Below are 14,539 nucleotides of genomic sequence, written 5' to 3'. Positions count from 1 at the left end.
CATTTTTCTTTTGCATTCACCCTCTAGGGGGCGCTACAGTAAACCCGCAAAGTTGTGCTTTTTGGCACTTTTTGCATTTTTCAGCCTTTGTACTTTAACAAACTCCTCCTAGAGAATTTATGCGATTGACTTCAAATTTGGTCAGGATGCTCTTAAGACCTTTGTGATTAAAAATTATTAAAAGCTAGAGTTTTCGTGGAAGAACCTTGACGTGGCGGCCATTTTGCCTCATTGTTTATGAAAAAATAAGTTGTTATAACTCCAAGGTACATTATCCAATCCACACAAAACTTCTTATGCATGATGCCACTTCAAGCCTGAACATACTTGAATGGAAAAAGATTCAATAACTCATAGCGCCACCTACTGGCAAAAGGAAATGTTTTATTTTATACTTTTATTTATTCCTCCTTGCCAGGTGACCCGATTAGTCTGAAATTTGGTAAAGATAGCCTTAAGTCGTTGATGAAAAATCGCCATAAATATTGCGGCTTAAAAACGAACGACACAGACGGGACGCCGCTACAGTTAGTTTTCGTTGAAGTGACTTCACAGATATTGATTGTGTCTTTAGTGTAGCGTTGTGAGTTCAGATAAACACACGTTGTGTTTTTAACGTTGATTAAAAGTACTTTAAGTAGTTTTCATGCTTTCATGTCCTGTTTTCTTCCAGCTGTCCTCAAAGTGACTCTGGAGCCTCACAGACCCAGAACTACAACTCCCATCACCCCCTCTGTTTCTACTGCTCCTCCTCCTCTCACCACTACTACTGCTGCTGCTAGTACTACTACTGCTACTAGTACTACTACTACTACTACTGCGACTACAACAGCTCAGCCAACCACTACAACCACCAGTCTGAGTACTTCTACAACTACTACCACAACCTCTCCAATACCTACTACTACTACTACTACTACCACTACTACTACACCTACTACTCCAACTACTACTACTCCTCCAACTACTACTCCAAGTACTACTACTCCAACTACTACTACTCCTCCAACTACTCCTCCAACTACTACTCCAAGTACTACTATTCCAAGTACTACTACTACAAGTACTACTACAATGGGACCAACAACAGTGAACAACAGGATCAATAAGGATGTGACACACAGACAGAGAGGAGACGTCCACAGTGAGGACACACACACACACACACACACACACACACACACACACACACACACACACACACACACACACACACACACACACACACACACACACACACACACACGTAGGACTGCTGGTCATTAGAAACGAGCATCTTAAACACGTCATGAGAGTCACTGTTTTACGATATGAGTGAAGTTGTACTTGGTGTGTGTGTGTTTCAGTCCCTCGACAGCCTGAAAACAACCACGTGTGGGAGTTTGACATCGAGCTGGGAGACACCGGAGAGGACGCCGGAGACGACCCCGGTCAGTGTGTGTGAAACCATCGTTTCCTCCCAGCTGATTGGTCAGGAGGAGTTTCTTACAGAGCTGTGTGTGTGTGTGTGTGTGTGTGTGTGTGTGTGTGTAGAGGTCGGTGGTCTCCGCTGTACCTTCGATCACGGCCTGTGTGACTGGATGTCAGACAGAGGAGATCTACTCTGGGAAACAGCTCAAAGCCCTTCAGGTACAACAGATACACGAGTTCTATTCACTTCATGTTGTACATTTATTTATATACACATTCAAACGAAAGTACACACTATACTATGACTTGAATATTCACTACAAGACAACCTTCGTTCCCCTCAGGTGGGCGTTACTTGTCCGTCCCAGAGCTGAAGGCGGGACAAAGGAGTATCCGAGGCGCTCGATTGTCCGTCCAAACTGTTCCGTCCTGGAGCCATGGCAACCTGTGTTTCTCCTTCTCCCATTGGCTGACGGGTCACCATGTGGGCGTGCTGCAGCTGTTTGTCAGGAGGACGGGACGAGACCAACGGTAGCAGAGCTCGTCACACATCACACGATTAGACAGTAAACCAACACAATCACCTGTGTGACGTCTCCTTCCTGATTGGCTGATGCAGGTACGGCTCCGCCCTCTGGAGCAGGACGGGCGGACACGGTTGGAGACACACACAGGTTACCTTGACGATGCAGTCTGTGGAGAAGGTGACACACGCACACGCACACGCACACGCACACACCAGGTGTTGTGTTGTCGTTGATGACTGTCGTGTGTGTCTGCAGGTGTTGTTGAAGGCCGAGCGGAGGAAAGGACGGCGAGGACAGATTGCTGTTGATGATGTCACACTGAGACAGGGGGCGTGTCGATGACATCACTGGTGATTTAAATGAGGAACTATGTTCAGAATAATAAACTGCTTCATTTGTTCTAGAAGCAAAGTTTTGTGTTCATGAAGCTTCATTTGATTTAAATCCTGAGACTGAATCTATAAAGTGAGTCGTTAAATGTTACCGGATAGTTTTATGTGTTTAACTTTAACAGGAAAAACAAACCTGTCATTTCTGGAATCATTATTATTATGAACTTAATTCACTTTTCAGATTTGTTTTGTGTAAATATCTTTTGTAAATACTTTTCATAAATACTGAGATGTATCATGTGTTTTGATCAACTTTTAAATAAATCTTCTGCAGATCTTTAAATTAAACAAGTGAAGAAGTTAACTCACTGTGACTCCACCCACATCGTTTGATTGACAGGTGACATCACATCCTGTTAGAATGTTTGTTTATTATACGAACACAGTTTATTATCAGATAAAGAGAAACTAAAGATGATTTTTATAATCGATTCATCTTTAAATATAAATATATATTTATACAAAGTACAATATGTACCTCTGAGATGTAGTGGAGTATTTAGTACAAAATAGAAACTCAAGTGAAGTACCTCAAAAAGTACCTACGTGATGTATTTACTGGTACCTAGTATTTGGTTTCTGATGATCATCATCTTCCTCATCGTAGCCTGAAAAAATACAATCAAAAAAGTACTACAATGTACAAATACTGTTACAGTAAAAGTACTAATAGAACAAAGTGTTATTACATATATAGATATATACACTAAGAATACGTAAATTAGACAATTCACTGGTCGACTAATAAATTAATAATTTTTAATAACAAATAACATGATTGTTTCCAGAAAACTTCAGATTAAATTATAATTAAAGCTGCAAGCAGCGATGTACGGGCCCTCGTATCCTCCCGCACGTCGGAGGTACTGGCGGGATGCCGGCAGAAGCGGCCATAAATATCTGCGACCATCAGACAGCGAGCCCACAAGTTAGACTTATTTTTAATGATTGGACTGTGTGACACTGGAAATTATGTAGTGCAAATATTTCACCAGTTCCTGTATCCACTATGTGGCGCTAGAGAACACGCGCAAACATGCATTATGTTGCTCTATATCAAGTATAGACCACATCGTGTAAATCCAATTCAGTGTGTCACATAACGACACACGACATAACTAAAAAAGTAAAGTAACTAAAAAAGTAACTTTAAAAGTAAAGTAACTAAAGAAGTAACTTTAAAAGTAAAGTAACTAAAAAAGTAACTTTAAAAGTAAAGTACCTTTAAAAGTAACTAAAAAAGTAAAGTATCTAAAAAAGTAACTAAAAAAGTAAAGTAACTAAAAAAGTAACTTTAAAAGTAAAGTAACTAAAAAAGTAACTTTAAAAGTAAAGTAACTAAAAAAGTAACTTTAAAAGTAAAGTAACTTTAAAAGTAACTAAAAAAGTAAAGTAACTAAAAAAGTAACTTTAAAAGTAAAGTAACTAAAAAAGTAACTTTAAAAGTAAAGTAACTTTAAAAGTAACTAAAAAAGTAAAGTAACTAAAAAAGTAACTTTAAAAGTAAAGTAACTAAAAAAGTAACTTTAAAAGTAAAGTAACTAAAAAAGTAACTTTAAAAGTAAAGTAACTTTAAAAGTAACTAAAAAAGTAAAGTAACTAAAAAAGTAACTTTAAAAGTAAAGTAACTAAAAAAGTAACTTTAAAAGTAAAGTAACTTTAAAAGTAACTAAAAAAGTAAACTAAAAAAGTAACTTTAAAAGTAAAGTAACTAAAGAAGTAACTTTAAAAGTAAAGTAACTTTGAAAGTAACTAAAAAAGTAAAGTAACTAAAAAAGTTACTTTAAAAGTAAAGTACCTTTAAAAGTAACTAAAAAAGTAAAGTAACTAAAAAAGTAACTTTAAAAGTAAAGTAACTAAAAAAGTAACTTTAAAAGTAAAGTAACTAAAAAAGTAACTTTAAAAGTAAAGTAACTTTAAAAGTAACTAAAAAAGTAAAGTAACTAAAAAAGTAACTTTAAAAGTAAAGTAACTAAAAAAGTAACTTTAAAAGTAAAGTAACTTTAAAAGTAACTAAAAAAGTAAAGTAACTAAAGAAGTAACTTTAAAAGTAAAGTAACTAAAGAAGTAACTTTAAAAGTAAAGTAACTTTGAAAGTAACTAAAAAAGTAAAGTAACTAAAAAAGTTACTTTAAAAGTAAAGTACCTTTAAAAGTAACTAAAAAAGTAAAGTATCTAAAAAAGTAACTTTAAAAGTAAAGTAACTAAAAAAGCAACTTTAAAAATAAAGTAACTTAAGTAAAGTTATGACTTTTCGACATGGTACACTGACTTTTTCATGACTTTTTTCAACATCCTATACTATGCTGTTTATAACTCCGCAGCAACTCCCTTCATCAACATCGATTGTCTTCCTTCAGGATGGAGTCCAATCGCCAAAGACGTTGCACTATTCACATTTGTACAATGTGTAATAAATTATTGTGAAATTCTAATGAAGTCTCTCCTGATTGAATGACTTTTTTGACTGTTTTTCTACTTTAACCCCAGTAGAACAAACTGAAAAAACACAATTGGGTTTCATCATTAAATTCTTTTCTTTACTGCATTTGCACATAATTCACTGAACACACAGAAGTCCAGAAGCATCCAATACATAAACTGACCGATGAAAACAAGGTAAAAACAATACGTCTGTAATAAAATACACTTTCATGTTCTTATATGCATAATATAAAAACAATAAAGGAAAATATTTAAATTGCAGTAATTACTATTTACAAAAGGCATTTTCTTTTAAAAGGAACTTTTACAACTTCAGTACCTAAAATAAATCAAACTATATGCAGGTCAGGTGCAGTAGTACAAAAAGGCTTTGATATCAGGAGAGTAAGGTGACAGTTTTACAGCAGGACAGAAAGGCGAAATAAGGCCTGATGAACATTAGGTAGCCTGGAGGAGTTCACCAATGAGGAGCGAATGCTTTTCCTCCGTTTCGTCTCTGGCCGGTCCAGGTTGCCTTCCAACCCAGCTGATATCACGCAGAAGTTCCAAATCATCAAGGTTGATAGGGTGAGGTCATCGCTAACGGAAATAACGAGCCTGTTGACGAGGGCAAACATATCAATAGTACAAACTACTAAACTTTTTCCCCCTATCATGTCCTACAGCCCGTCAACGGCCTCCCTACTGCACAGACCTGCTTCTTCCTGTTTCGCCTGCCCCCTTACACGAGCCAGGCCATCCTCGCTGAGCGTCTGCGTTACTCCATCCACAACTGCCCCTCCATCGACAACTACATGCTGACCCACAACACCGACGCAGCAGACAGCTCCGACACAGAGGAGTGAAGCGGCCAGCTGTGGTCAACCTGGTGATGAATGTATCTTCTCCCATGCCATGCACATTATGCACTGAACACAGACTTCTATTCGCCAAACCTGTAAGGTAGTGTACTGTACTGTTTATATGTTGGTTGAAATTAAAGATATGTGTAGTTTTGGTTTTCCAAATGTGCAAGGTGTTGTAATTAATGCAGTGCTTACTCTGAATCAACACTACAGGGATACGGAATAAGAGTTTTTCAAATAAAAATAAAGTAACTAAAAAAGTAACTTTAAAAGTAAAGTAACTAAAAAAGTAACTTTAAAAGTAAAGTAACTTTAAAAGTAACTAAAAAAGTAAAGTAACTAAAAAAGTAACTTTAAAAGTAAAGTAACTAAAAAAGTAACTTTAAAAGTAAAGTAACTTTAAAAGTAACTAAAAAAGTAAAGTAACTAAAAAAGTAACTTTAAAAGTAAAGTAACTAAAAAAGTAACTTTAAAAGTAAAGTAACTTTAAAAGTAACTAAAAAAGTAAAGTAACTAAAAAAGTAACTTTAAAAGTAAAGTAACTAAAAAAGTAACTTTAAAAGTAAAGTAACTAAAGAAGTAACTAAAAAAGTAAAGTAACTAAAAAAGTAACTAAAAAAGTAACTTTAAAAGTAACTAAAAAAGTAAAGTAACTAAAAAAGTAACTTTAAAAGTAAAGTAACTTTAAAAGTAACTAAAAAAGTAAAGTAACTAAAAAAGTAACTTTAAAAGTAAAGTAACTAAAGAAGTAACTAAAAAGTAAAGTAACTAAAAAAGTAACTTTAAAAGTAAAGTAACTTTGAAAGTAACTAAAAAAGTAAAGTAACTAAGAAAGTTACTTTAAAAGTAAAGTAACTTTAAAAGTAACTAAAAAAGTAAAGTATCTAAAAAAGTAACTTTAAAAGTAAAGTAACTAAAAAAGCAACTTTAAAAATAAAGTAACTTAAGTAAAGTTATGACTTTTCAACATGGTACACTGACTTTTTCATGACTTTTTTCGACATCCTATACTATGCTGTTTATAACTCCGCAGCAACTCCCTTCATCAACATCGATTGTCTTTCTTCAGGATGGAGTCCAATCGCCAGTCCGTTCTTTCAACCAGTGAACAGGAAGTGACCATATATGGTCTGAGGAGGAGTGACGTAGAGACGCTGTATTAAAACTACAGAATATGAAGTAAACAAGATGAATGCCATGAAATGATTTTCTCCTGATCTCAGCTGTGACCATGAACACACCACTCTTCATCATCTTCATCCTCTGTATCTTTATTGGAAAGTTTTATCAGATCATCTTCACAATAACAACACACAGACCTAACACATGACGGAGCCTCGGTGAAAAGAATCATGTAGGAATATAAAAAAAGTTTTAAAAAACAACAAAAACATCGTCTGGGTCCACTAGAAGAAGTCGAGGTCGTCTGGAGCGTCGAGGTCCCTGTACTCAATGATGGAGCGAGGGTCCCCTCTCTGAGCCCTAAACACACACACAGTTACACACTATCATACATAATAAATGTGTATTTATGAACCGTCGAGTCTTTTCTCCACCTGTTGTTGTTGTTGTTTCGTTGTTTCCCTGGAAACCCTCCTCCTCCTAAATGACCTCTGAAGTTGTCATAGTTACCACGCCCCGCCCCAAACTGGTTGGGGGGGAAGGGGGGTCCTCCACCTGCAACACACACACACACACAGAAATACACCCATCAGCACTGTGTCCCCACTAGTGTGTGAGTGTGTGTGTATAAATATATATATATATATATATATATGTATGTGTGCGTGTGTGTGTGTGTGTGTGTGTGTGTACCAGGGAAGCCGGGCATAGGAGGTCTGACTCCAGGAGGATATCCCAGAAGGCTTTGCTGCTGTGGAGACTGACCAGGAAACCCTGGCATACCAGGGGGCGTGGCTTAAAGAGAGAATATTTATTCAATTATATTCAAACTTTATTGAGACGGTGAAGACAATCATTCTAAAATTCACAAAACAATTAAATAAAAAAAACACTATTCTGACCCACAATCCTTTGCACATTTCATCGTTATATAACAATTAAATAAGTTATAGAAACTATTCTAATTAAAACAATCTTTAAGCAACATTTAAACTTCTATCTTCCACCAGAAACAAATGAACAGACCACGTTTCCCAGAATGCCTTTCAGCAGTAGACGCTTCCTGTGTGTGTGTGTGTGTGTGTGTGTGTCACACACCTTGTGCTGGTGGGGGGAGGGGCTTGTTCTCAGGTAGGGCGGGTCTCTTGGCGTCCAGCAGGAAGTTGTTGAAGAAGACGACTTCCTGTCTGACGGCGGAGACTTTGTCACCGTGTTTGTTCAGAATGTGTTTACGCACAAACTCTGGAGCCTGAACAACAACAACAACAACAGTTACCACGGTAACCAGACAGAGAGACAGACAGACAGACAGACAGACTCACCTTGAACTTCTTCCCGCTCAGAGGACAGAGCCACTTGTCTTTACTGAGCTCCTGAGTGTTTGAGGACAGGAACTTCTCCACCTGCAGACACACAGACAGACAGGTAAGCAGACAGACAGGTAAACAGACAGGTAAGCAGACAGACAGGTAAACAGACAGGTAAGCAGACAGACAGGTAAACAGACAGGTAAACAGACAGACAGGTAAACAGACAGACAGGTAAGCAGACAGACAGGTAAACAGACAGGTAAGCAGACAGACAGGTAAGCAGACAGACAGGTGAGCCGGTACCTCTTGTTCCGGATCCTTCCTCCCGAGTCGAGCAGCGTCGTCTTCACTCAGAGACTCTGAAGCAGACAGAAGAGGAGCCAGACGCTCCTCACATATCTTCTGATGCTCACTCACTGTCCAATCAGAGCACAGTGACATCATCACCACCACCACCACGGTCCAATCAGAGCGCACACACACAGTGACATCACGACGTACCCTCTGCTGCAGTGATCTTGGCCACAGGTAGCGGTCCTCGTACGTGGATCAGTCCACAGCGGTGCGGCATCTCGTCCTCCGCAGGATACTCACAGAAGTTATAGTAGTCCACGGAGTGCACGAGACGCAGGTAGAGCAGCAGCCTGTCCAGCACCTGCACACACACACACACACACACACATCAATAAACCACGGGGAACCATGGAACAACAGTCAAACAGACGGAGGCTCCTCCCACCTTCAGCAGCTTGTCATCCGTCTCCACGGTAACCTCTGAGGAGGCGGGGTCTTTAGTGTCGTCGACTCCGCCCCCCGAGGCCCCCATTAGCTCCTCCTCCTCGGCGCTCACCTCCTCGATGAGGTAGTCTGTGATGTTCTTCAGGATGGGGTTGGTCTCCATCTGCAACGCACAACGAGTCAGAGCCACAGGAAGTAGAGTCAGGGAGACGGGTGAGAGGGGGGAGACGGGGGAGACGGGTACCTGTCCGGCCCACAGCGCCCCCTTCTGGTCCAGACTGTGGACGAGTCGGGCCGACAGACGGATGTCGTTCCTCACCACCGGTCTGTGGTGCGTCAGACCGTTAACGGTACGAACCCGTCGACACAGATCTCTGTTCACCACCGGAGACAGTTCACAGTCCCTGAGCTGAGGACGACACAACTAGTACTGAGTACTGCAGGGACACCAAGTACTGAGTACTGCAGGGACACCAAGTACTGAGTACTGCAGGGACACCAAGTACTGAGTACTGCAGGGACACCAAGTACTGAGTACTGCAGGGACACCAAGTACTGAGTACTGCAGGTACACCAAGTACTGAGTACTGCAGGGACACCAAGTACTGAGTACTGCAGGGACACCAAGTACTGAGTACTGCAGGGACACCAAGTACTGAGTACTGCAGGGACACCAAGTACTGAGTACTGCAGGGACACCAAGTACTGAGTACTGCAGGGACACCAAGTACTGAGTACTGCAGGGACACCAAGTACTGAGTACTGCAGGTACATCAAGTACTGAGTACTGCAGGGACACCAAGTACTGAGTACTGCAGGTACACCAAGTACTGAGTACTGCAGGTACACCAAGTACTGAGTACTGCAGGGACACCAAGTACTGAATACTGTTTACTGAGTACTTCATGTATTTGTACCCTGATGTTCTGAAGGTTCCAGCACGTCTCCTTTATGTTCACACTGCGGTCAAATGTCACCCAGCACCTCCTGAAGAACCTGACACACACACACACACACACACACACACACACACACACACACACACACACACACACACACACACACACACACACACACACACACACACACACAGTGATTAAATCAACAGCAGCGCTAGTAGCGTTAGCATGCTAACCTCATCAACAGGAAACACTTCTCACCTCCTCTCAGGCTGAGGGTCCGACAGCGCCACCCGCAGGAACCCAGGGTACCTACGACACAACTACACACACACGTTGGTACAGGTGTGAGTGTGTGTGTTCTAACGTGTGTGTGTGTGTGTGTTCTAACATGTTAGTGTGTGTGTGCTCTCACAGCAGTGATCTCCTCCTTGGACACCTCCGGCGGGATGCTCCGGATGAACAAAGACGTGGTGAGGTGGAGGGGGCGGGGCTTAGCTGGAGTCTCCTTCTCTCTCTCCTTCTCTCTCTCCTTTCCTCTTTCCTTTCCTCTTCCCTTTCCTCTTTCCTTCCCTCGCTCTTTACGACGCTCTGAGACACACACACACACACACACACACACACACACACACACACACACAGTTGCTTTTACAGTTGCTAATATGTTGTTATTTTATTATTTATCTGGTAATAATAATAAGTTTACCGTCCTCGCCGTCCTCCTCCTCTTCCTCCTTCTCCTCGTCTTCCTCCTTCTCTCCGTCAGAGTGGGAGGAGTCAGACTCGGAGGCGCTGCCCTCTCCGCTGTCGACGGACACGCTGCGTTTCCTCTTCCTGTCCTGAGAGGAAAGGGGGCGGGGTTAACAAACAGCACCGTCATCAGTAAATCAAGCATGATGAAGAAAAACAACTCACTTTCTTCTTCTTCGTCTTCTTCTTCTCTTCTCCCTCCTCCTCCTCCTCCTCCTCCTCCTCCTCGTCATCATCATCATCTTTCTTCTCCCCCTCCTCGTCTTCCTCTTCTCCTTCCTCTCCTTCCTCTCCTTCTTCTCCTTCATCCTTCTTCTCTCCGTTCTGCTTGGCCTCCTCTTCCCCGTCCTGAACAAGAAGAACAAGAAGAAGAACAACGTCTGGTGTTAATCACAGACAGCAGAAGAAGAGCTCAGGATGTTATTGATCTTTCTCACCTTGTCAGAGACTTTCGTCTCCCCGGTCGTTTCCTCTTTCCGACTCCCCGTCGACTCCAAGTCGGTCTGACGGCTCACGTTTCCTCTGCTGGGATCTCCTTGACTCTTCTCTCCTCCACTACCACTTCCTCCTGGTGGTGGTGGTGGTGGTCCTCCTCCTCCTCCTCCTCCTCCTCCTCCTCCTCCTCCTCCTCCTCCTCCTCCTCCTGGTGCACTGCTGCTGCTGCTCGTCTCCCCACCAGCTGCAGCAGTCGGCAGCTCCAGGACCTGCAGGTCTAAGTCCGTCCCTCTCTCCATCTTTATCACCGCTGCAGAGAAAGAGGGCGAGACAGTAGGAGGACTTCATTACCCAGAAAACCCTGCAGAGTGACAGCAGCAAACTAGATTCATGTAAATATGAACAGGAAGTCCAAAGACCCCTCTTCTCAGTATATAACCCGTCTCACTGCTCAGTTTATAACCCGTCTCACTGCTCAGTATATAACCCGTCTCACTGCTCAGTTTATAACCCGTCTCACTGCTCAGTTTATAACCCGTCTCACTGCTCAGTATATAACCCGTCTCACTGCTCAGTTTATAACCCGTCTCACTGCTCAGTATATAACCCGTCTCACTGCTCAGTTTATAACCCGTCTCACTGCTCAGTATATAACCCGTCTCACTGCTCAGTTTATAACCCGTCTCACTGCTCAGTATATAACCCGTCTCACTGCTCAGTTTATAACCCGTCTCACTGCTCAGTATATAACCCGTCTCACTGCTCAGTATATAACCCGTCTCACTGCTCAGTTTATAACCCGTCTCACTGCTCAGTTTATAACCCGTCTCACTGCTCAGTATATAACCCGTCTCACTGCTCAGTATATAACCCGTCTCCCTGCTCAGTATATAACCCGTCTCACTGCTCAGTTTATAACCCGTCTCACTGCTCAGTTTATAACCCGTCTCACTGCTCAGTATATAACCCGTCTCACTGCTCAGTTTATAACCCGTCTCACTGCTCAGTTTATAACCCGTCTCACTGCTCAGTTTATAACCCGTCTCACTGCTCAGTTTATAACCCGTCTCACTGCTCAGTTTATAACCCGTCTCACTGCTCAGTATATAACCCGTCTCACTGCTCAGTTTATAACCCGTCTCACTGCTCAGTATATAACCCGTCTCACTGCTCAGTTTATAACCCGTCTCCCTGCTCAGTATATAACCCGTCTCACTGCTCAGTTTATAACCCGTCTCACTGCTCAGTATATAACCCGTCTCACTGCTCAGTATATAACCCGTCTCACTGCTCAGTTTATAACCCGTCTCACTGCTCAGTATATAACCCGTCTCACTGCTCAGTTTATAACCCGTCTCACTGCTCAGTATATAACCCGTCTCACTGCTCAGTATATAACCCGTCTCACTGCTCAGTTTATAACCCGTCTCACTGCTCAGTTTATAACCCGTCTCACTGCTCAGTATATAACCCGTCTCACTGCTCAGTATATAACCCGTCTCACTGCTCAGTATATAACCCGTCTCACTGCTCAGTATATAACCCGTCTCACTGCTCAGTTTATAACCCGTCTCACTGCTCAGTATATAACCCGTCTCACTGCTCAGTTTATAACCCGTCTCACTGCTCAGTATATAACCCGTCTCACTGCTCAGTTTATAACCCGTCTCACGGCCCGTCTGTCTCACCTGCGTCCAGCAGCTTGATGATGGGGGGGGCGTGCTCCATGTCCAGCGACAGGTCCTCCAGCCAGCTGTTGTCCATCAGGAAGAGGAAGACGCCCAGACGCGTCTTTAAGGCGGCCAGAGACTCCGCCCTCCTGGCCGTGATGTCATCCGGGTGGTACTTGGACCGGAACCACTCCTGGTCCTTGTGCTGGAGGAAGAAGTCCTGCAGCTGCTGCCTCCTGAAGTCCAGCTTGTACTGATTGTAGCGCTTCACCGACTCCGTCTCGTCCACGCTGTCCTCCATGTTTAACAGGAAGTCCTGCAGGAGACACAAGGAGACGCTGAGGAACCAATCGGAGAGGCTTCAGTGTCATCACTGCTTCCTAAAGGAGGCGTGACTCACCTTAAAGGTCCTCATGGTGGGGGGACCAGGAGGAGGGAGGTCTGGATCCACCATGCCCAACCTGAGACACATGTTATCAACAGTAGTGTCACATTTCATTCAGACTCAGTGTAGACTGTGTTACAGACCATAATATCCTGTCATTTGTCCACAGATGTATCAATATGTTCCATGTATTCTTCACTGATGCATGAGAGCGTATCACCGTCTCACAGCTGATGAGCTCACCTGCCCTGCAGCGGGTGACCCCCGTGGTGCGGGTGAAGGTGAGGGAGGTCGGGGTGCCAGCCCTGAGGCCCCGCCCCCGGAAACGGAGCCCCGCCCCCTCCTCCGTACGGCATGGGCATGTCGTAACGGTACGGCTCACGGTGGTCCTCCCTGGAACGCCATGATCACATGACCAGTTTAGTATAAACACACTCACACACACTCTCTCTCTCTCACTCACTCACTCACCAGTCTCTCCTCATGCGTTTGTGCTGAGGGCTGATGTGTCGGGGGGGAGAAAACCTCTCTCTGCGACCGCGATCGTAGTCCCGCCTCCTCTCTCTGCCGCGGTCCCAGTCCCTGAACACACACACAGTTTAAACACACACACACACAGACACACAGGTGTGTTGTGATGTGTGTGTGTGTGTGTGTACCTGTCAGGCCAGTCGTCTCTCCTCCTCTCCTCTCTCTCTCTCGACCGCTCCATGTCACTCCTCTCTCTCCTGAACTTGTCCCGCCTCCTCCTGTCGAACTCGTCATCGCTGTCTCCCATTGGACTAAAGACAAACAGGAAGTACAGTACAGATAGTACAGTAAAAGTACAATATTGACCTCTGAGGTGTAGTACAATCAAAAGTACTAAACCCAATAAAATACTAATGTTAGTAAAGTACTGCTTTGATTTGACATCTTGTATCAGGAGTAATATTAATATATAATAGATACTATTATGTGATGTAGCGACACATTAATGCATTAGCATTGCTGGTAGCTAGCCTGTTAGCTTCTGCTCAGCTTCATTCGCGATGACGCATTATAAACTAACTGAACTAAAGACACAACGTGAGTGAAATCACAAATAAACAGAAACAAACACTGACGTGAGCTAATGCTAAAGCTAACAGTCAGCCTAATACTAGCGAACAGCGGCTAACTAGCTGGTTAGCACCGCAGCTAGCACAGCGTGCTAACTGTTAGCTGAAACTGTTCGGGGCTAAAAAACGCACTTCAGCTCGCGACCTCTTTGATTTCCGGTTGTTAGAGAGACGTTACCGAAGAGTTTACCTGAGCACGTGCGGCTCCAGCTGCTTACAAACACGGAGAAACACGCTCGTGGGCTTAAACGTAGCGGGTCGGCTATCCCGCCGCGAGCCAGAGATCACAATGAAACAGCAACACTTCCGGGTTAGGGTGCTTTCCGGTCAGGCTTTTCAGTGTAAAGGGAAATAAACGTCGCCACCTGGAGGTCAGGAGGGAAACAACACGTACAGTTCTACCAGTCAACGTCACGTGACTAAGTACATGCAGTACTGAACTTAATAAGAGGTACTTGTATGTACGTTAAGTACTTTGTCTAAAAATAAAATAAAATAAAATAAAATAAAA

General features: G+C 42.9%; 2 protein-coding genes across 4 annotated transcripts in view; one reads left to right on the top strand and one right to left on the bottom strand.

The window, feature by feature from the left end:
- Window positions 1-2,279, top strand: part of LOC306714500 (nephronectin-like) — a gene marked incomplete at both ends in the record, with an annotated part of 7,011 nt that extends 4,732 nt beyond the window's left edge. The window contains 6 exons of the mRNA XM_079184543.1: window positions 674-1,144; window positions 1,347-1,430; window positions 1,534-1,629; window positions 1,755-1,941; window positions 2,030-2,114; window positions 2,193-2,279. Of these exons, the coding sequence (XP_079040669.1) occupies window positions 674-1,144; window positions 1,347-1,430; window positions 1,534-1,629; window positions 1,755-1,941; window positions 2,030-2,114; window positions 2,193-2,279 (1,010 nt within the window). The remainder of the gene's footprint in view (window positions 1-673; window positions 1,145-1,346; window positions 1,431-1,533; window positions 1,630-1,754; window positions 1,942-2,029; window positions 2,115-2,192) is intronic.
- Window positions 2,280-6,869: 4,590 nt separating this feature from the next.
- On the bottom strand, window positions 6,870-14,325 carry LOC306714352 (serrate RNA effector molecule homolog). Of its 3 annotated transcripts, XM_079184360.1 has the most exons (21): window positions 14,219-14,325; window positions 13,588-13,710; window positions 13,400-13,510; window positions 13,172-13,321; window positions 12,944-13,004; window positions 12,562-12,859; window positions 10,876-11,183; window positions 10,604-10,786; window positions 10,395-10,527; window positions 10,104-10,279; window positions 9,950-10,011; window positions 9,707-9,785; window positions 9,034-9,198; window positions 8,791-8,952; window positions 8,553-8,706; window positions 8,355-8,467; window positions 8,064-8,144; window positions 7,840-7,990; window positions 7,435-7,536; window positions 7,176-7,296; window positions 6,870-7,101 (listed from the first exon to the last, which is right to left on the bottom strand). In XM_079184360.1, exons 2-21 carry the CDS (start codon window positions 13,704-13,706, stop codon window positions 7,026-7,028), a joined length of 2,805 nt encoding a protein of 934 aa, XP_079040486.1. In that variant the 5' UTR covers window positions 13,707-13,710; window positions 14,219-14,325; the 3' UTR covers window positions 6,870-7,025. The 3 variants fall into 3 exon arrangements, with proteins under 3 accessions (XP_079040486.1, XP_079040484.1, XP_079040485.1); XM_079184358.1 differs by having other exon boundaries at window positions 8,791-9,198; XM_079184359.1 differs by having other exon boundaries at window positions 6,870-7,103; window positions 7,181-7,296; window positions 8,791-9,198.
- Between the last annotated feature and the right edge of the window lie 214 nt (window positions 14,326-14,539).

Source organism: Pholis gunnellus, assembly GCF_910591455.1.
Source record: "Pholis gunnellus genome assembly, chromosome: 23".
Lineage (NCBI taxonomy): Eukaryota > Metazoa > Chordata > Actinopteri > Perciformes > Pholidae > Pholis > Pholis gunnellus.
The sequence above is the reverse complement of the archived record's forward strand: the minus strand, read 5'-3'. Positions and strand labels throughout refer to the sequence as shown.

What these genes read in the sequence shown, in the direction of transcription:
- LOC306714352 (XM_079184358.1), bottom strand. Translation starts at nt 13,706, where the DNA reads ATGGGAGACAGCGATGACGAGTTCGACAGGAGGAGGCGGGACAAGTTC. An exon ending in GGAGGAGGACGGCGAGGACG is followed by an intron (nt 10,280 to 10,394) that starts GTAAACTTATTA and finishes TGTGTGTCTCAG; the next exon opens with AGCGTCGTAAAGAGCGAGGG. An exon ending in GGAAGGATCCGGAACAAGAG is followed by an intron (nt 8,145 to 8,354) that starts GTACCGGCTCAC and finishes GTGTGTCTGCAG; the next exon opens with GTGGAGAAGTTCCTGTCCTC.